A 22,707-nucleotide genomic window follows, 5' to 3' on the forward strand; every position below is an offset into this window, starting at 1 on the left:
TGAAGTTTCTTCTCCAAGTGTCAGATTTACTCTAAGTGTTACTGACACTGAGTTACTGCAGCTCAAACTAGTGGAAATTTCTATTTTTTGCCTCGCCTAAATTTTTTTTTATTTTTGAGTGAAAAAAGCTAGCTGTGGCTCTGGTAAGCTGAATGAAGCCACAGCCACAAGCCTGACCAACAACTGGTAGAAAGTGGATAAAAAGACACCCAAAAATGAGCTTTGCAAGTGCAGTGTTGTAGGGCAATGTCAGACGGAGCTGCATCTGGAACAAAGTGTTCCAGATGAGATTATGGGTATTTTTAGGTATATAATTCTACTTTTTTTTGTTTATTTCACCAGTTCTACAACTACTTCTAATAAAACCAACATTTTTTTAATGTTTTTTTACATTACTATCACATCTGCAGGTCAGAGTCTGACCTTTCTGAGCTGCTGTCCGTCTCAAACTCAAGCCCCCTCCCCCCATATAACATACCGCTGGAATCGTAAGCTCATTGGCTATAAGACCTGTCAGTCAAAAATTCACTCCTCTGCCTATTGGCTCTCTGCCGGGCGATTCTCGTGGTTGGTCAGCCGAGAGCCAGTGAAGCACTGGCTCTCTTGATGGACAGACTGGTCAGCCAATTCGGATCGCAGAATCACGGGAGGCGGCTTATTTTGTCGCTAAGAAGCCACCATACACAGAGATAGCAAAGCTTTGTTGTTAGCCCCTCATCGAAGAGCGATAACTAGCGATAAACAGCTATAAACAATCTTTTGTTCAGAAACTCACAACGTCAACACATGGCGTGTTATGGATGATTACCGGAGATCGCGTGCTTGTGGGACTAAATGAAATGGCTACTTTTGTTCGTTGGACTCTTACCTTTCTGTGGATATGAGGATTATCATGCTACATGTTGTCCACTGCTGCAACCTTGCAACCTTGGCAATCTTGGCAACCTTGCAGGTGCAGCAGAGAATGATGAGGGAGGGCTTCAGCCAGTGGCCTCACAACAAATTCAAATTCAAACTGAAGAGGCGTGGTTTGACCCCGAAGCTGGCGGGACACAAACGGAACCTGCTACTTCATTGCGCCGAAACGGAGGGTGGTTGTGGTTCACATGGTAAGTCTACACACTGACTGTTCTGAATTATATTACAATGTGTGTATTTGTGTAGTCGTAGCTGTCCAGAGATGGGAAGTAACGACGTACAAGTAACGAAGTACTGTAACGAAGTACATTTTTGTGTTATCTGTACTTTACTGAGTATTTATTTTCTGAGTACTTTTTACTTTTATCCGTTACATTTTATCACAAGTATCTGTACTTTTTACCCCGTACATTTTCAAAACAGGCTCGTTACTTTTAATCCACGTCAACGATTAAATCACTGAAATATTATTTAGACCAGAATAAAAACATCTCCGCAGGCTCCGCCAATCCTATGAAACATTGCAACAAGCTAGTTTAGCCGCTACAACAACCAGCCAGTTACCACAGATCTCATTTCAACAGTTAAAGATACAAACTTCTTAGTAGCTAATTAACTCATCTTCCCACTGCTCTATGCTGTGTTCACTCATGTCGACAATGTTTTGTTTTGTGAAAGCTGTTTTGTAGACAATTTTATTAGTGTTTTGGAGTATGCTTGTGCAAACATCTTGCCAAATTAGCAGTTAACAGTAAGACATGCTAACAAACAGCACGTTTACAATGAATACCTCCGGACCAGAGCAACCCACAGCCTTCAACAACAATGACAGAGATCATTACAGTACCGAGGTGATTTCTGGTGACTGACTGCAGCAGCTTCATTACTAAACTGAGAGCTAACTGCAGCTGCTGTTGCTAACATTACTTAGCACCGTCTGCGCTAATGTTAGTTAGCTCTGTGAGCACTTCTCTCTCCTGACTCAACTCTGAGTTGTCCAAAGCCAAACTCTGCAGTCCTCTCTGTGTTTCAGTTATGGAACAAATCATTGTTAAAAATGCTCATATTGATTATTAAACACCTTGAAATTGTCAAATTGTCATTCCGACTTCTTGAGGAGATACATGATACTCTCAAAGTGCACCGGATTAATCCATTTAGATTGAAAATGGTCAAAATTTTCTTCCCAATTGTATTTATTATTTCAGATACATTTTAAACATACATGAATATATCTGCTAATTATAGCCATATCATACCATACCACCATGAAGAGAGTTTAACACTACAATTTAAGAAATAGAAGAATATAAGAAATAGAAAGGAATAATTATTTTTATTGGGGACCCATTGCATTTCCCAGGGACCCACTCAAAACACCACCTGTGGGACTCACTACATTGAAAACCTATCAACATCACTGTTAATATGAGGACTATGGAACCGAACCAGGCAGCAACATGTCCGACACAGAGGAGCAGCACAGTGAAGTGGTAGCGGAAGGTTCATAGTGCTGCACTCACTGCGCCATGAGCTTGTAGATCTGTTATATATGAAAATGTAATGGTATAAGTGTATAATCTAAAGTGATACAGATCAGGTCCTAACGGGTTAATAGCCTTCAAATGACCCATTATATGATGTGAGGTTAAGCGGTTACAGTTGGCTTTACACAGAAACGACTGGTAAAAAAAATACTTTGTACTTTTACTCTAAAAGTACATTCCATAGCCTGTACTTTTAACTTTTTACTTGAGTAATTATTTCAGTGAGTACTTTTACTTTTACCATAGTCGTTTTTTTTCACAAGTACTTGTACTTTTACTGAGTACAGAATGTAAGTACTTTTCCCATCTCTGCCCAGGTCTCCCGTCAGTCCAAATTACAGACAAAAGAAAATATATCTCAAATCCTGGTGCAGAGTTAATACATCACACTCTGCATCTTTTTGTGAAAGCAAAAAACTGTACATTTTCAGGGATGCATCATACAGTTTTAATTATAATAATATTAATAATAATGCTACAAATTATTTGGAGGCGCCTTTCACATCACCCAAGGTCACCTTACAAAAATATAAGATGGCAAAAAAATCCTAAACATCATTAAAACAAACATCAAGATAAAAACGAGTGAAGTGCACAGTGCCCAGTTATAAAGAGCATGCCAGTTTGAACAGTTTTGCCAATTACTGCAGTCAACTGTGTAATTATACTGACATTTTACTTGATATGAATAATGTACTTACCATACCTGTATCTTTTGTGTTCTCTCTTTACAGCACAAAAAAGATGGACATCACATCTGGATTGGTAGGACTTTTTTAAAGAACATTTTTTTCACGCTCTTTTTTTCCTGCGATGTCAGGAAACACATATTCAGCTTGCTGGAAAAGGGCAAAGCGATTAGAAAAAAAGTGTTCACGTGATGAAATAGGAGCATCAGGGCTTGTACACACAAACAAACAGCTCCTTCACTGTCATTCACTGACACATCAACGTCAACAACATCAACACTGACACATCAACATGAACACACAGGGGGCGGGGCTTCTGTGGAGCAGAGCAGGGATATGGAAACTGACCCATCACTCAGACATTCCATTGCACAGTGGGCAACTGAATATCAAGTCAAACATAATGCAGTCAGTGCTTTGTTAGGGATTTTGAGAGAACATGGACACTCAGAGTTGCCAAAGACTGCAAAAACACTGCTCAACACCTGTGAAAGTGTAGACTTTGAGTTGAAATCAGGAATGCAGTACGTTTACCTTGGCTGCAAAGATCAGCTCCTGAAACATTTGAAAATGTATCTGCAACAGGTGATCTCTGAATTAGATTTCATTGACATCTCTCTCAATATTGATGGCTTGCCGCTTTTTAAAAGCAGCAAGGAAACACTGTGGCCAGTACTTTGCCAACTGAATTTATCTCCTCCCACAGTTTTCCCACTGGCTCTCTGTTTTGGTTTGTCAAAGCCAACTAACCTTAACTTTCTTGATGATGCTGTTGGTGACCTTCGCAGTATTTTGGAAAATGGACTCGAAGCAGACAGTGGTCTGATTAAAGTTAAGCTGCGTTGTATAACATGTGATGCCCCAGCCAAGGCTCTGGTGAAGTCCATCAAGCTATGTACAGGTTATTATGGATGTGACAAATGTACACAAAAAGGAATATGGGATGGAAGTCGAGTGATCTATCCTGAAATCACCAATATAACATTAAGAACTGATGAATCATTCCGAGATCAGTCACAGGAGGAGCATCACCGGCAATCTGGGGTGTCACCATTTTGCCAGCTCCCAATAAATATGATTCAACACTTCCCCATAGATTATATGCACCAGTGTTGTCTTGGGGTCACGCGCAAACTAATCCTTTTGTGGCTAAGGGGACCACAGGCAGTCAGATTGTCATCTGGGCAAGTTAAGGAGGTCAGTTCTAAACTTCTGGAGCTTAGAGCGTGCATTCCTAATGTGTTTGCAAGGAAACCAAGAGGTTTGGAGGACATCGACAGATGGAAGGCCACAGAATTTAGGCAGTTCGCTCTCTATACGGGAAAGATTGTGCTTAAGGGCATTATTTCCAAGCAGCTGTACGAGCACTTCCTGGTTTTTAGTGTGGCATTAACTATCCTTGTTTGTCTAAGACTGACAAAACAATACAGTCAAAATGCAGAGGAGTTGTTGGTGTACTGTATGAATTCCTTGTCTACAATGTTCACAGTTTGGTACACCTGGCATCAGTTGCTAAGCTTTATGGCAGTCTTGATGAGTGCAGTGCTTTCTATTTTGAGAATTACTTGCATCAGATGAAACGACTTGTTCGCTCTGGCCGAAATCCTCTCTCACAAATTGTGAGGCGGCTGGGGGAAGCAAACAAGGTGAGAAAGACACATACTAAACCAAAAAAGTCTGTAGAAACTAAATATCCCAACAATGTATTCAGTCTTAACCACCTAGAGTGCTGTGAAGTTGTTGAGATGAGATCTGATGAGACCATGCCTGGGGAAAAGATGTTCCTCTGCCGGGTCTACAATCGACTTGAGCCATACTTCGTGCAGCCTTGTGACTCAAGGTTGCTTGGTGTCTACACAGCCAAAGACACTTACACTCAGATGAAAATTCTATCTGAAAGGCATTTGGGCAGGCAGGCATTCAGACTAATGCCAATGATGGTTTGAGGATTGTGGTTACAATTCTCCATTCTTTCTAAGAAGTGCATTTAGCTTCCCACAAATGAAGATTGTGTCCACTGAAACCACGAAAAAAACCCCCCTAAAAAAATTAGTCCCCCCCACCCCCACAAACAACATAGTTTAACAAACAAAAAAGAAAAAAAGATAAATGACATCAAAGTGGTAAGTATATGAAATTGTACAGTGAACTAACTACAGTATAAATATAGTATCAAGTCAGGATAGAATTTGACCCTTTCTTCCTTTTCTTCCTCCAGAATACAAAAGAGTTTGCTGTGGTCATCTTTCTCAAAGCCAACACAGTGGACGCCGTCCCTACAAACTGGATAGAGAGGGCACAAAAGGTATTTCAACATCCTAAAAACTTGTACTGCAGAGTCAAAACATTTTTAAGTTACAGACTTATCGCCGCTCCTGGCCCGGCCAGCCCACCCGAGGCTGCTCTTTGACCGGACTTATAAATTCATATTTCCATGTTGTGAACTATCCTGTCTGTAGCAACATCTATTGCTCGTCTGCCCGTCCTGGGTGAGGGATCCCTCCTCTGTCGCTCACCCTGAGGTTTCTCCCGTTTTTCCCTGTCCAGGGTTCCTGGGAGTTTTTCCTTAGTCGATGTGAGGGTCTAAGGGCAGAGGATGTTGTTATGATGTTGTGTGAAGCCCATTGTGACAAATTGTTTTTAAAAGGTTAAAAGGTTTTTATAAATATATTTACCTTCTTTACCTTATTGTTTTTTATGTTTTCTGCAGGGTCTGTACTGTTACTGGCCAAAGCCAGATAAAAATGTGACAGCGAAAGTGAAGAGGAGGGAAATTCCTGACAAAGAAAGGTGGACAAGAGACAGTGTCAGGATATTGAAATTCACAGGTTAGATATTGTCTTTCACTGTTCATTCTTTAAAAGTAAGACAACAAACATCTCTGAAAAAAAATCCCTCGTGCTCCCATGGAAATCAAATTTATGTGATGATGAACTGAATCAATCAGTTTGAGTGTAAACAATGTACTGTATGTAAAATAGCACTGTGAAGCAATTGAAAATAATCTAGTTCTAAATCATTCATATCATGTTTTGGAACAATAGGCTAAAGCTTCTAGTTCAACATTTTGGCAAATTTGCCTTTCACCATAATCCCTAGTCTTGGGAGTTGGTGAATTACCTTTTTTTTAGTATATCTTTTTTTGGCTTTTCATGCCTTTTATTAGATAGGACAGTTGGGAGTATGACAGGAAATGGGATGCAGAGAGGGAGGGAATGACGCGCAGGATCGAACCGGGGCCACCTGCAGTGAGGACGACTATAGCCTCAACACATGGGGCGGGTGCTCTACCAACTGAGCTAAACATCGCCTTGTTAAATTACTTTTAATAGTCATTGCATGTTTTATTGAGAACCGCGGGGCAGAGACGTGAGCCGCTCAGTTTAACATGGTATGATCCCCTGTCCCTCAAATCTCATCAAATACACAATCCAACAACTCCAAAACGCTCTGGTGGACAAGTTGTGACCGGCACGCAATGAGATAATCATGTAACATTGGAGACAGAGACGCTCATCTATTTTGTAGACACATATGCAGAGGCACGAGAAAAGGTCAAAGAGGCCATCGTGACATCAAATTTGGATAGCGAAGAGGAGGAGATCATTCCACGTAGGAAGGTGATTGCTCCTGCGCGATACCAAGATTCGGGTAAGATTGCTTGTTTGCACCAACCCACCCCAAAATAAAATATCTATCACTGTATGTTCATACCTGACTTATGAATATCCCTCTTGTAGATACTGACATAGATCAGCCGGTCGTAAAACGAAAACAAAAACCCACCAAAGACACCACTTCAACACCACAAATGCCTACCATGCCATCCTGTAAGTAAATGGTTCTGGTTACCATGAGGGCTGGACGGTCAATCTTCCTCTATAATCCTGTATGAATTTCAAGGGTTTATTTGAATTATTATTATTATCTAGATCTAGCCTAAAATGTCAGGACTGTACTACTAAACTTTCTGACCTAATTGTCCCATTGGACAAATAAAATGTTCTTCATTTTATGTTATTTATTATAGGAGGAGTTTCTGCGGGCAGTTAATGGAATTTCTTTAGATAAGACTTTCCTTCATTTGAAAAATCATCGTCTTGGAGCCATTGCACACAGTCACAGTTGCTCTAAACACAGAAACAGTGGGCAATATACTGCAGGGTTCGACAATAACGGTTGCCCGATTGCCCGGGGCAAGTAAAAATAACCGGCGGGCAGGTAGAACCTGTTCAGACTTGCCCGGTCGGGCAAGCACAAACTCCGACAAATTCGTATCATCTGTCTGCTGCTGTGGCGGCGGCAGTTGCAGTGTGCTGCTTTTTTTTTTTTTTTTTTGTGTGTGCTTCGATTGGCTAATGGTACAGACACACCAACTCCGGCAGCGACGCAACGGACCGTCGAACGCACCGGCGAGTGGGCAGTTCTGTGTTCAAGTTGGATCAATTGGATAGACGTCCTGCGAAGTGGGCGGGACTTGAGTTTTGCTCTGCCGTTTCCAACATGGCGGCCGGGCCACAAACGATCTAATTTTACAGTTAAACTACACGCTAAAGCATGTTTCTGAAAACATTTGAGGCGGGAAATGTGTAGTGCAGTAACAGAATCTGGATTCATATTTGATCAACACTGCCTAGTTTGATAGTTTGAACGAAGTTTCTGGAGCCGGCGGCATTGCGTTGGACGGACGGCATTTGCATAAAGTTCAATCCATCGAACTTTATGCAAATTCACGTACGGCGACAGGGCCGTCAATTCGACGTGCCGTATCCATCATGCGGAGCTCCTGCTCTACATAGACAATGAATGGGATCCGTTGACTTGACGTCTGCTGGCGGAGTTGGTGTGTCTGTACGAGCCTCTGTGCTGACGTGCTGACGTACCGACGCAGACGTACGGTGACGTTGTTTCACTTCCGCGGGAACGACAGCTATCGCAAACAAAATTTAGACAGCCATAGCAAGTCACTTCCTCACCTGGCCTGCGTACAGGCTAAAAAACACCGAAATGTTCCCGGACCGATGGACCGTTGTGTCCAAAGACTCTACCTGGAGAGCCACAACCAGATAAAAAAATGTCTAACGACAGCTTATCATGTCGCCAAAACGGAGCAGCCGTTCATGCAGTATGCATCTCTTCTAAATCTCCAGACGACAAATGGAGTGGACGTCGGGTCAAGATACAATGTCACAACATTTCTTTCATTGGTTGGAAGAGAGCAGGGAGAAGTTTCATATGAAATGTAATGACAAATGAAAAATAAAAACAGCTTTCTGACAGAAGAAGTGTTGTGTAGTGTCGTCTACAGTCAACAGATAATGGATTTTAGTAAGATATACCGGTAAGTCTTGAAGAAAATTTGCACAACACCGCGGCGCCACAAAAAGAACCTCTTAGGCAGGGCAAGTAAGAATTTAGGCAGGGCAAGTAGATTTGAAAAGTACTTGTACAAGTAGGAAAAAACCTTAACGTCGGACCCTGTACTGTAACTGCTGACTCGTGCCAGGGCACAGCAGAGTGGGTGGGCTAGAGTGCATAAGGCAGCATATCCATATGGAGAAGTAGACAAGTATTTTTATGATTTGAAAAAAAATGTCTACTTTCTGAGTCTTCACCACGTTATGTCACTTTGTCCTGGGACACGCCCCTTTCATTCGGACTGAGTGGCAAAACAAACCTCCCTCAATGTTGTGAAGGATAGAGGTGGACACACAGAAACCAGTCAAAACATGCATTTTCAAAACAAATTGAGGTCAGAAGGACTAGACAGTGATCCGTACCAGAACCCAAAACCATCTACTGCACGGACAATGACATATTGCCAGAAATCATTGAATAATGTCAAAATTAATTAGTTCAATCAGCTATTAGATTTAAACAAAACCAAAGGAATAGAGCTAAAACGCCCATATGCATTTCAGTTCTTTGATGTTATAACCTGTGACATGTTTAAATTTTAACGCAAGTGTTGTACTGTATTTGTGTAACAGCTGAAAATACATTTGAAAGTAAAAATAGAAAATCTTTCAGTATACTTTATTGACCCTCTAACTTTCTGTAATCTTGTCCTTTAGTCCAACCATCAATGGATTTATTTTCTGCAGCTGAAAGCCAGAACACACCAAGTAAGTTAACTCAGAAGCATACAGTATTAGGGATTCATAACGTGAATTACTTTATTCTGATTCTGAAATTACTATAACATTGTCTATCTTTTAACTACCGCCATCTGGATCTAAAAATACACCAATGTACCATTAAATGACATGAATGTGCTTCAGTGGCTTGCTCCAAGGCTGCTGCAGCAGGTCACCTCTAATTTCCACATAGTGTTGAGTCTGAGTCTGAGAAGTGTTGTCAAGTCAAAGCTTGACCAATTAAGGTTATGTCACCTGCAACTCAGAAAGCAACCTGTCTACATCATTTTCAACACTCAGAGAAACTTGTATGCAGCCTAGAAAACAACAGGATCATATTTCAGAAAAAAGCACCCTCCATAAAGTGTAATCAGGCATTTATTGATTATGGTCTTTGTTTTTTTGTTTGTTTGTTTTTTCCAAACAGTCGTCTCGACAATCACTACAATGGATGATAGTTTCAGAGCAGTGGCCAAGGTATGCTGTATTCGTTATTCAACTAAATTTTCCATGATCCAATTGTACACAGCTTTGATTTGGGTATTTTTGCGTAAATATAGGTCCCTCCCACACCAGCACTCCAGCAACTTCAAGATGTGAAAGTAAGTTGGATTTTTGACTTTGCTCTTTTCAACTAACAATGGCATCAGGGAACATCTGGTATTTTTCTAGACGTCTTTATATAAAAACAACAAAACCAAATGCGTACAAAAATTTCACAGTAAGTCTGTGCAGTAGATCAACATTGTGATATGAGCAGATATTGATATAGTCTTAATTATACATCCAGTGGCAAGAAAAAGTGTGTGAACCTTTTGGAATTTCTTAGTTTTCTGCATTAATTGGCCATTTAAAGAGACCCGAGGAGTTTGCTTTTGGTTATAAGCATGGATGGGAATAACAGCGTTACTAACGGCACTACTTTTTTTAGTAAGGAGTAATCCCCTGTTACAGCGCCATTACCGTTATTGGCGCCGTTACTCAGCGTTACTTGACTCCAGTACCATCAGAAAATAGGCCTAATACACCTATTCCTAAGTCTGGTCGCTTTTTTCTAACCCTCCACCTGGCCACGTGCATCTTTTTACAACGAAGCCAGCTAGAAATCAATAAATGGAGCGGTGGATGACGTAACTGTCATAAACAAAAGATTACAGGTTATGGAGCGCATTTGTGCAGCAGAGACGAGAGCTGGGATACTGGGGTGGCGACCGAGTAACTACACTGATGTTGCAAAGTTGGTTTTCAGCCATGAGACGCCAGGTGGAAGGCAGAGAGCCTCCGTTCTCACTCCTAACAAGTCACAAGTCATGTAGTCTTTCAGTGTACGTTATATACTAGCTTTTTGAAATTCATTCCTAATTGTTAAGTTCTGTGTTCTTCTTCATAATCAAGCCAGTAGACTCATGACATCATTTATTTACAATATCATAATCACAATCACAATATTTTCCATTATAATCGCAATCAAACATTTTTATTCAATCGCACAGCACTAGTTCTAGGTGCTACATTATATGCCTTTACCCACAGTCCACATCACTATTACATTAGCATTTTTTGGCATTCAGCCTTAATGTATTTATTTATAGCCCCATCTTAGTTATTAGAGAATGGAAGACTGCAAAATGTGACTTGTTATGACTTATTTGTGTATTTGTATATTTTAGATGATTCCTCCATACCATTTTATGTGAGGTCCCTTTTCATGAGGTTGGACAGGATCGAAAACTCCCTCTCAAACATCACACACATCTTGATAAAGGATATGGGAGCTCAAGATTTGGAGATTGAGGAGCTGTCGAGGCCACTAACGACATCTGAAGACCTGGAGCAAGCTTGTGAAAAGCTTAGTGACACAACTTACAAAAAGAAAGTGGTATGTGCAATGTTGCTGTGTGTAGGGATGAGTATCCAGCATTTCCCCTACCATTGTGCCAACAAGAGCCCCCGCAGGCAAAAAAAAAAAAAAGGGTTAATATGCCAAAATTAAGCAATTTATCCATTCATTCAGAAATCAATAATAATTTCCGTTTGGGAGCCTCTGTGCAGCACTTTTCTGCAATGCAACTCAACCTGCTTCATTGCCTAGTAACGATGCAAGTACCATTGCTGAGAGCACAAGCATATTATGGGGTGTTGAAGGTTTTTAACTATGGCCGTGTCAAAAAATATATATATTGCGGGTGACGGACAACTTTTTTGGACACACGTCTAACATACTTAATATTAGAGTAATATTCTCGGCTGCCACTGTAGGATAAAAATCACAGGACAAGTCTAAGTCAGCAGTATAAAGCTAATGGCACTATCTGCCATTACACTACCCCATCCTTACCCCACAATATACAGCATTGGGTAAACAAAAAACAAAAAACATTAAATGCAAATATAAATTGCAGACTGCTTGCTGCACCACCCGACCGAATCCGACTGCACCAATATGCCGTCCCATGTTGTCTGTTTAGGGTGTTTTCAGTGGGTACTGGGGGCCTGAAAAAAATTCTTGGGCTGACTAAAAACGTCCTTTTAAAATACACGAGAACATGTTAGGCCAGCTTAAATCACACTAAATCATAATTTTTGCACTCAGGTAAGAAGAAGTTTAAGACCCGGTCTGGAGACTTCGTACCAGGCTTACACACCTGGATAAAACAATTGCAACTCAATTTACTCTGGCATGTAAATAAAGCAGACTGGACCCTGCCTGGCCTAGCATTCTGCACATGCTCCACATGCAGTGTTCTCAGATATCACTATAAGCACGAGGAATAGCATGCATCACATTTATACCAAAAGTAGGGCACAGTGTGCATATGAAATATACATAGATGTAAAGTTTTCCTTGGTTTTACAAATTGTTATGCAAGCAGTCTGCTGCTCGTGTGCCTGTTTGTCCAATGGTCAGTGTGAACTGCACCTACTTTAGCGGGGTCAAATACTATGGCTATTTATGCACAGTTTTCTCCCTGTGCATGGACAGTACATTGGGACAACAACAGTAGTACATGTAACCATACTGATTAGTGGAATAACAGAGGATTGTTATAGGTAATACTGTATGCTTAATCATCTTTATTGTTTCTTTTGTCAGGTGGACTACCTGTGTCTGCTGGGAGGTGCCACTCCAGGGGACACAGTGAGGCGGATGCTAAGAAAACTCGGGACCAATGCCCTTTGGGCATTGTACAGTTTGAAGGGGAGAAAGGGAAAGAAAAAATTCATGGACCTGAAATTATACCCTGTTGTAGTTCGTAGGTGTCTTTTTTTGGTATGGTTTCTACTCCCAGTTTGAGACCTAGCAAAGACCTCTTAACTTTTAATCTTTGTGATTTTTATGCCTCAATATGACATATTAATAATAAATCTTTATTATGGACTCAGATGGTCCACTCACATCCAACATACACACACACATATGACACATTAAAATACATACTCAAAAATACTGTACTAAAATAGGTGCAAGCTATCATGCCAATGCTTTCGAAGCCTGGATGTGAACCGATAGCCCATCATAGGGTTGGTTAAGGCTATAATGATGCTATTTTCTGATAAATCCAATCGACACATGAAATTGAACATTAGCTTTCGTAACAGTGCCTGACATGTAGGTACATTAGAGGACACAAATAGCTGGCTAGCACTGTGCCACCTAGGAACACGGAGCAACAACCTCATGGCATCATTATATGCCACTCTAAGCCTCTGCATAGTTCTCACTCTGTAAGAGGACCAGAGATGAGCTGTATACAGCGGCGTGACATAAGCCCTAAACAAAGCACACTTAACATCTGTGGAACACATGGAAAATTTCCTCAACATCACGTTGGCCTGTGCATATATTTTACACCATTGACGACGAATGTCACCGTCATCCATGAGATCATCTGAGAAGACATGTCCTAGATATTTTAATTCTCTGCATATTTCTAAGAGGCCATCTGCGAGGTGGAAAGCAGGAAAAGAGGATTTTTTGTCCTCTCTAGATCTCACAACAACAACCTTACTCTTTTTGGAATTATAGTTGATGTCAAATTCTCTTCCATATTGTGTGCATATCCTCAACAGCTCTTGTAACCCAGCAGAATATGGACAATGTAAAACCAGGTCATCAGCATACATGAGATGATTCACAACTTGTTCTCCCACAATACATCCTGTTGTACATTCATTTAGCTGTCTTGAAAGGTCATCAATATATACATTAAAAAGAATAGGGGATAGTATTCCTCCTTGACGGACCCCATTCGCCACATGAAAAGGATCAGAAACAGTATTATCCCATTTGACCTGGAATGTTTGCTGAGCATACCAATACATTAGAATTCTGACAATATATTTAGGAACATCTCTCATGAGTAGTTTTTCAAATAGTTTTGCATGGTTGATTCTATCGAATGCCTTAGAGGCATCAATAAAACAGAGAAACATAGAGGTGTTTTGGCGTTGATATTTAGCGACAATCTCCTTTAAAGCATAAATGCATAAGTCAGTACTATGTTTTGTCTTGAACCCAAATTGATTGTCTGTAGTTAATACATACATTTCGATCCTATTTAAAATAATTTTTTCCAGCACCTTAGACAGGGTACTGGCAAGGGCAATTGGTCTATAATTGTCCATGCTGTTTAATTTGCCAGCCTTCTCCTTAAGCACAGGAACCAGCAAAACAGACAAGATGGAATCAGGGAGAACACCATGAACCATGATACCAGAGAAACACATGGCTAACAGTGGAGAGAGCCTATAGCTGGCATGCTTAAGATGCTCTGCAGCAATACCATCTGTACCACATGTTTTGTTGTTATCAAGCATCTCAATAGCATGTGCCACCTCCGCTGGCCTTACTGTAACATTAGTGTCCAAATCAACATTATTAACAGCAACAACATTACTCTTGACACAGTTGAACAGCTTGATATAATGCTCACGCCATAATTTTGCAATATTATCTGAACCAGAGATACCTTCAATGTCGTATGGTAAAGACGTTTTATGGTTATTCATCACTTTGATTGCTTTCCAAAAGTCAACATAGTTGTTCTTTTGTAGATTCCTAGCAAGCAAGTCCGCTCTAATAGTATTCTCTTTTGTCTTAATATGACGAAGAGCATATTTATATCTGGCATTAGTTTGTTTTTTACACTCAAACACATCACCTTGTCTAGGCCTTCCTGCATCAATCCAAAGTTTAAAGGCTTCCCTTGCTGCAGCATGGTGTTCAGACACATACTCCTTCCACCCAGGTTTGATGTTAACCACCTTCTTATGACTGCAGAAAGACCTAGCAGAGGCATTTAAAACTTTTGTAATGTTATCATATAAATCACAAATGTCAGCAGCATGCTGTGTGTCAGCACAGTTCATGTTAAGACACATAATGGCATCCCTCGGCAATACAACATGATTTAGTAGGCTGTCAGTTAAGCCAGTATATCTATCAATGTCCTCTTTAGATAGATTAGCCCAGTTTAATTTCACTGAGTTGCCTGAATTCCCAGTATCCACCAGGAGGGGCACAGTGTCAACATTTAACAACATAGCTATAGGTATGTGGTCAGAGGTAGCCAGACCATAGCAAATCTCCATATTTTCTAGAGAGGCATGAGCATCTGCTGTGCACAGACAGTGGTCAAGCCAGGAGGTTGTGTGCCATGCCTCACTTACATAGGTAAAACTATTATCCGGTAAGAATACTTTACTAGATAAGATAAGTTTATTGTCATTACAAAAATGTACCAGATGTTTTGCAAAAAGAGAATTGCTATCTGATAAATCAGCATTAAAATCCCCATAGACATACACACAAGTAGAATCATTGTCCTCAATGAAGGAGTGGATAAAAGCTAGTCTGTTCAAAAATTCATCCTCAGCCTCATATGATTCACATGGTGTATATATATTTAATATGGTAATCCTCTTGCCATTAAAGCATACTTCTAACCCTATGGCCCAATCAACATTTAATCTACTCACTTTCACCATTGGGTCATATCTACGGTTCCAAAGGATGGCCACTCCACCTGCTATTCTACCTTTAACTATTTTCATGCTTAGATCAGTAGTGGATTCCCCAGCACCATGAAAATCCTTGTGTATTGTATTTAACTTGTCTACATCCTGTTTGGCAAGCCAGGTCTCTTGGAGACACAGAATATCACACTCATTCAACAATTTATCAACAACAAAGCGTCTTGATTTATCTGTAGCAGTGTGTCCCACACGTAGACCGCGTAAATTGTACGATACAATCCGCATATTGTTCTTCATTACGGGATATTGCTCGGGCGCACGAGTCACATCAGCATTCGCTTGTTAGCTGGCTGACAGCAGAAAGGGACTCCCCATCACAAACCACAGGCTGTGGCGCAGGTAACTGGTAGCGTGGATTAGTTTCCAATCGAACCGCCCCCCCCACCAGCGACTTTAGCCCGGCGTGGCTCAAAATACCGGCGAACAAAAGCACCAGCCGGCCACAGATGAGGATCATACATCTCCGCTACATTGTCACATTCAGCAGTGACACAAAAAGAGCTGAATCTACTTAAAGTTGTTTCGATTTTGCGACATTTCACTTCCCGATCCAGTTTATCTTTCAAATAGTCAGAGAGAGTGATGGCATCTAGATTAGGGTCAAACTTTGAGACAAAGACACTCACCATCTTTGTTGTGATAGTTTTTATGTTGGGAAAGTAAGTATGTAGTACACAACACAAGTATATTTATTCTTAAAACATCAAAATCAAGTTGAGAACAGTTGAGATTCAAAATCCCCAATGGAATCAAAAATAAAAAATAATAAACAAAAATAAAATAAATTGTCCTCTCAGCTTGTAGCTGTTCTGATGGTAAAGTTCAATGTGTCCAGTCAAAAGTTAAGGCAAATCCGTATTCGTGTCACTCCAAGTCTTTTCAGTGTATGTGTGTGTGTTCTACCCGGGTAGTATGTGTGTAATGGATGGTTGCTGCGCTGCTCAGGCTCCAAGTACATGCGACTCTTCATGCAGCGATGAAAGTGAAGGTGGTTTCCCCTTCGACCCCGGCAGGCCTCGGTTGAAAACCCTGGTTGAAATCACCGTTGATAACGACGCAGATCCAGCACTGGCAACCAACAAAAAACCCAATCTGCATAGACACAAAAGCTGTGTCCCAATTCAGGGGCTGCAGCCTTCGGAGGGTGCATTTGAAGGCCGATTACGTCACAGCACTGCGCGAAGGCTGTCCCAATTCGTCCAAATTCGAAGGCTCCTCCAAATGCAGCCTCCAAATGCGTCCTCCTTTCCCCTGCATTCGGAGGATGCACCGCTACTATCCTTCGCGGCCTCCCATATCCCAAGATGCTTTGCGGCCCGCTGTTCACAACAACAATGGCGGCGACTAATAGCAGCAGCTCTGGTACCGGCGGCAGCGGCAGCAGTGCCGAATACACATTAAATAAATGTAAGTAACGAGTTTTTGCTTAACGCCAGAAGTTCGAGGGGCCTTATAACATATTTGACTGTTAAAATACGTGAAGTTAATAATGCTAATACGTAGCCACCGGACTGTAGGGCCAGCTACGTGATGTAGCTTAAGGCTAACGTTAACCTGTTGATACTAGGAGCTCAGAAAAAAAAAAAGATACGAGGAGCTCAGTTAACGTTACCCTTTAAAAGTAACGTTCAAGCCTAAAGATAGAGGATGGTAACTTATATCCTATTAACTGTGGATATGTTGTAGGTATACCTCACATCAGGTTAATTTGTTCTCGTTGTTGAGTTGTGTAGGCTAAAGTTCGCTCCTCTCCTGCGCCCAAAGCTGAATGCAGCTGAGCATAATAAAGCCAATGATGAGTTGTGAGCCCCGCTGTATTTCTAGGCTGTAAAACTGTAAACGTTTGAATTGAATACAGAGCTAACCGTATGATCATTATTACAGCTGATACAGTTAGTATATCGTACAATCATTTTAACTGTTGACATGTGCTTTACATGTTGTCGTGTTGTAGGGAGCAAGGAGCAGACTGAGGTGCTTATTAAACTGCGTGGTCAGAACGACCATCTGTTTACAGGGGCCAAAAATACGGCCACACTTGGATGGAGGTAACTGTTGAGGCATAAATACAGGGGTGCAAACTCATCAGGGATGAAAAAGGTGACAAGGACCCAAACCCCCTCGCAGAATATATATATATATATATATATATATATATATACATACATATATATACATACACACACAATATATATATATATATACACACACACATATATATATATATATTGCATATGCTTCAATGTTATTCCTCTGCCTCACTGAAGGGGGCTGGCGAGAGCCTGGAAAATGGACTTCCCTTCCAGTGAAGGTATGAATAATGGGAGACCAATGCCAAGGCTAAAAGGTTTGCTTCAAACGACGGAACATAAAATAACTCGATCGACTCCTCACATTGAAAGACAAACTGCTTTGAAAATATTTGGAACCTCAAGAATAGATTTGACTCTGGACGAACGGAATAAATATTAGCAAGGGGAGGTAGGGGGCTTCTCACCCCTCATTCGCTAACATTACATCGATATCAGAGTAAGCCTTTGCTCCGTTGATTTTCCATTATTTATTTTAGGTTTTTTTTTTTAATGTGAAGGTATGGTAGGTACATTTAACGTTGTTTTCTCGCTTAGATTTTTCAAAGGTTCCTGAGAAATAGACACTGTACTATCCGATAACACCAGGGTTTCCCGCAGCGCTTTCCTGTTAAGGCGGCCGCCTTAACAACAAAGAGCTGCCGCCTAAACTAACGTCTTCAAAAAAAAAATAAAAATCTATAGGCTATAGCGATATTCGCCGTGTTACTCTGTCATGTTTTCTCCCTTTCATTCAAACCCTCTAATAAACTTTTTTAAATGGGCCTATGCGTGCGAACAGCGGCCTCTGGTGGTATGTCATTTGTGCCATCTATCATCATTCAATTAACCTCATCTGGGGGAAAAACAAACGATTTTCGGAAAAGACGTTCATGGAATTTGGATAGCTGACCCCGACAGACTGTCGCATCAAGGTAAGATTATTATTGAATTCTTTAAATACTAATAATAGTCTGTCAACTGTTCGTTCGTAGTAGACTACCTGGAATTACTTTGATAGGCGTAATGTTTTCTTATCAAGGCTGATTGCGTTTAACGTTTACAGGTGGCTGTATTAGCCTAGCCTGCTTTTGACATTTGCATGTGATTTTCTCTCGTAATGTACACAGCCAAATGGAGCGAAAAACACAACCAAAAATTGTCGGCTTCTTCATGCGACGAAGCCGACCGACTTCACCCTCTGCATCGCCTCCTCCCCCCCAACCGCCGCCGCCGCCGCCGCCACCACCAGCAGCAGCAGCAGCAGCAGCAACTCCTCCACCGCCGGTGGCGCCGGATCCCCGGCAATCCTCTTAACACCGAGGCAGTGGGTGGAACCCGGAGTGGGCTAGGGACCCCAAATATGCAGGATGGATTTACCATACCGAACACGGTAGAGCATTATTTATTTTATGTTAAATGATGAAATATAAAATGTAGACTAAGCTATATTAAGTCAGTTATTGTATTATTCCTAGGAATGTTTTGCAGACTATGCAGAATGCACCGTCAAAGGGCATTACGTGGCCCCTCTCAAAGGCCGTTCATAGAGGTCCCCTGCATTAACTACAGACGTGATGCCTTGGACTCGCACTTGAGCTCAACTAATCACATTTCATGTGTGGGCATTGCAGCCCAATCAAGCCGAAGTAAGTGTTTCTGAGTGGTTCAGGAATAACAAAAAACAGGGTGATTAAATTATATTTATTACATTATTTAAATTAACAGTGACTGTTTAATGTGTGTGTATTAGGTCTGCCCATCAATGAGGCATTTCATCCCATTTTGAATATGGAGCATGAGGCCATAATTGGAGGCTTTAAATGTCTATACTGGTTGGTAAAGCATGAGATTGCACACCATACCAATTACCCAACATTGTTGGATCTGGCAGACCTCCTAGGCTGTGAATATTTTGCCAAACTGAAGGTAAAAAAAAAAAAAAAACTATTACAGTGTACATTTGCTGTCATCTGTTTCTAGTAGAATTAACTATAATTTAAGGATATATTATTTCCCTAGATTGATCAGAGGACCAACTACAGGTCCCACAGGATTGTGGACGAAATGCTCCAAATCATTGGTGAAGTGGTGGAGGAGCCCATTTTAGAGGCCATCAAGTCATCAAAGGCTATTGGCCTTGAAATTGACGAGTCCACAGATATCTCTGTAACAAAACAGTTAGATGTCCATGTTAGGTACAGTAGTGGTCTCACCTTCTTCATTTTTTAAATGGTTCAATGATGGCGTCTTCCTGTGTGTGTAACAAAACCAGGTAAGACACATTTGAAATGAAAAATGTTTTTTTTGTTAATACTCCAGGTACACAGACAAGGAAGGAGAGATGTTCTGTCAATTCCTGGATCTTGTAGCCATTCCAGATGGCACAGCTACAACTATAGCTGAAGCTGTGAAGGAGGTCATGACACAGAAAGAGATTCCCCAGGACCGCATCTTTGGCCTTGGAACAGATGGAGCCGCAGTCATGACCGGTAAAGTGAATTAAGGAAAAGGACGCTAAGTTAATGTCAAAACTAATAGGTTCCCTTGTTCTAATACCTGTTTTGTTTTTTTTTACCTTTATTTTAGGAAAACAGAATGGCACAGCAAAATTGCTGACTGACTCCTGGCCAGGATTAGTGTCGGTGCACTGTGCTGCTCATCGCCTGGCACTAGCATGTAAAGATGCAGCAGATGGAGTGCCATACATGAAAATCTTCAGAAAGCACCTACAAGACCTGCACCTTTATTTTAGGAATAGTGCAAACCGCACCAGCGCTCTACAAGCAGCTGCCAGTGTGCTTGGAGTAGCAGACCTGAAAGTCACAGTAAGTGAAAACATCAGGTGTTTGAAGTTAAGTACATCACATTCCTGAGATAAATATTGAATTAACTGCCCTATCCCCCACCCCAGGAGGTTAAAGACACTAGGTGGCTGTCTCAAGAGAAGGCCATTTCAAATCTCCAGCGAAATCTACCAGCAGTGCTTGCTACACTAGCTGAGGAGGCAGACTTAAAGAAGGATCCTGTGGCACGGGGGTTGTACACCTACTGTGCAACTTACAGGTTTGTTGCAGCTATCCACCTGCAAGCAGACATCCTGCCCTACCTGGCCCAGCTTTCAAAGTTGTTCCAGAAGGAAAACACCAATTTCATGGCAATCAAGAACCATGTAAGTTGATTGATCTTTATTTAATACATGTCAATTTTCCTTTGGAAATATAAAATCATGTTTAATTTGTATGTCTATTATAGGTTCCTGTTACCATTGAGACATTGAGGAAAATCAAAGCAGCAGGTGAACGGCAACCTGAGGGCTCCTTTCTAGCTCAGGTTGAAGAGAAGGTGACCAGTCTGAACATCAATGCAGAAGAGGAGAGGAGAAGACGTGGGACAGATCATTCCATCACCACCTTATGGGGACGTTTTCAGACACAAGTAAGCAAGCTCAAGAATGAATAAACAATAATAACCCACCTGAAATATGAGCCTACATTTGAATTTTCTCTCACATCTAATGTGAATAGGTCATGGACCCCTACATTGATGGACTGATTCAGCACCTGGAGCTGAGGTTCCAGCAGCTTGGGATTCTTGGTGCTTTTAGTTCCCTGGGACCACAAGGACCACAAGCTGATGAGAGTCAGACTGTCTCAGACCTACAACTACTAGCCAAGCAGTTCCCTCCCATCAGTGAGAAGGCACTTCTCCAAGAGTGGCAGAGCTACAGAGTCCTAACAACAACCGGAATACTGAAAGTCAGTGACAGTCATTAACACAATATTAAGTTGTTTATGTGAGTTCATGTATATCTGTCATTGACCAATGTTCTCATCCATCAGGACAAGTCCCAGCTGGAGATGATGACAGCAATGGCATCAGGGTATGATGAGCTCCATCTCCTCTACCCAAACCTGTCCCTCCTCTCTGCCATCGCCCTCACAATACCCGTCTCCAGTGTCAATTGTGAGAGGGATTTCTCCGCAATGAACAGGGTAAGTCCATCTCTCAGTCTTAGGTTCTATCAAAATTATTACACAAAAGTATCAAATACTAAACTTCAGTTCATTCACTGTTAGATCAAGACAGACCTCAGGAACAGGCTGCAGGGCAAAAGTCTGGCAGCCTGCATGAAGATCAGCATAAATGGTCCTCCAGTGAAAGACCTGAACTACAACAGGGCCCTTGAGAAATTCTTCTCCACACCGAGGAGAATAGTGTGTAGCGATGCTACTTGTCGGCTCTGCCATAAGTAGATAAGTGTCTGACTACCTTGCTGTGGCACTTTGTTATTTGCACAAATGTTTTGCACCCTTTGCTGTTAAAATTGCACAAAACCCTCTTGTTTAAGTTGCTGTTTATTGCCCTTTATTTATGGTATATTTGTATTGTTGTACCAGATGTTATTTTGAAATGCTAAAGATTTGTATTTATTATAAGATATTGTTATTTGGTTATTTTTTAATAAATATGTGTTCAATGTAGTAATCAGAGTCTGTAGTCTATTGCCCCCCAGGCTGCGGTGGCAGCGATGAGGCGGAGACGCGATGGCGACAGGCTGAGTTACACTGTTCCTTACACCCACCCACCCACCCCCTTCCCCGTCCGTCCGCCTGTCCCGGGCGACGCCGCCTCCCCCTGGAGAGACACCACCTTAACTAACAAATTTTCTGGGGGAAACACTGAACACCGTTATTGTAACCAGCAAAAATGGTTGTGATTTGCGATGCGTATGTCAGCGAACTGTCTGACATTAGCACGTTAGCCTACGTTAGAAAGCCTGATGGTACAGACACACCAACTCCGGCAGCAGACGTCAAGTCAACGGATCCCATTCATTGTCTATGTAGAGCAGGAGCTCCGCATGATGGATACGGCACGTCGAATTGACTGCCCTGTCGCCGTACGTGAATTTGCATAAAGTTCGATGGATTGAACTTTATGCAAATGCCGTCCGTCCAACGCAATGCCGCCGGCTCCAGAAACTTCGTTCAAACTATCAAACTAGGCAGTGTTGATCAAATATGAATCCAGATTCTGTTACTGCACTACACATTTCCCGCCCCAAATGTTTTCAGAAACATGCTTTAGCGTGTAGTTTAACTGTAAAATGAGATCGTTTGTGGCCCGGCCGCCATGTTGGAAACGGCAGAGCAAAACTCAAGTCCCGCCCACTTCGCAGGACGTCTATCCAATCGATCCAACTTGAACACAGAACTGCCCACTCGCCGGTGCGTTCGACGGTCCGTTGCGTCGCTGCCGGAGTTGGTGTGTCTGTACCATGACGTTTTTGAAGCGTACCAACGTCACT

At 41.6% G+C, this 22,707-nt stretch overlaps 1 protein-coding gene across 1 annotated transcript; it reads left to right on the plus strand.

The window, feature by feature from the left end:
- The first annotated feature begins 18,008 nt into the window (after positions 1-18,008).
- Positions 18,009-21,901, plus strand: LOC311021847 (zinc finger protein 862-like). Its single transcript, XM_084022688.1, has 12 exons — positions 18,009-18,331; positions 18,527-18,789; positions 18,875-19,045; positions 19,150-19,325; positions 19,419-19,594; positions 19,719-19,888; positions 19,986-20,224; positions 20,311-20,568; positions 20,652-20,834; positions 20,924-21,154; positions 21,239-21,391; positions 21,476-21,901. The coding sequence occupies exons 3-12, from the start codon at positions 18,877-18,879 to the stop codon at positions 21,650-21,652; spliced, it is 1,932 nt and encodes a 643-aa protein (XP_083878814.1). The 5' UTR covers positions 18,009-18,331; positions 18,527-18,789; positions 18,875-18,876; the 3' UTR covers positions 21,653-21,901.
- Positions 21,902-22,707: the final 806 nt, after the last annotated feature.

This window comes from Eutrigla gurnardus (assembly GCF_963514095.1).
Source record: "Eutrigla gurnardus genome assembly, chromosome: 12".
NCBI lineage: Eukaryota > Metazoa > Chordata > Actinopteri > Perciformes > Triglidae > Eutrigla > Eutrigla gurnardus.

What these genes read in the sequence shown, in the direction of transcription:
- LOC311021847 (XM_084022688.1), top strand. Translation starts at nt 18,877, where the DNA reads ATGTTTTGCAGACTATGCAGAATGCACCGTCAAAGGGCATTACGTGGC. An exon ending in CAGTTAGATGTCCATGTTAG is followed by an intron (nt 19,595 to 19,718) that starts GTACAGTAGTGG and finishes TTAATACTCCAG; the next exon opens with GTACACAGACAAGGAAGGAG. An exon ending in CAACAACCGGAATACTGAAA is followed by an intron (nt 21,155 to 21,238) that starts GTCAGTGACAGT and finishes CTCATCCATCAG; the next exon opens with GACAAGTCCCAGCTGGAGAT.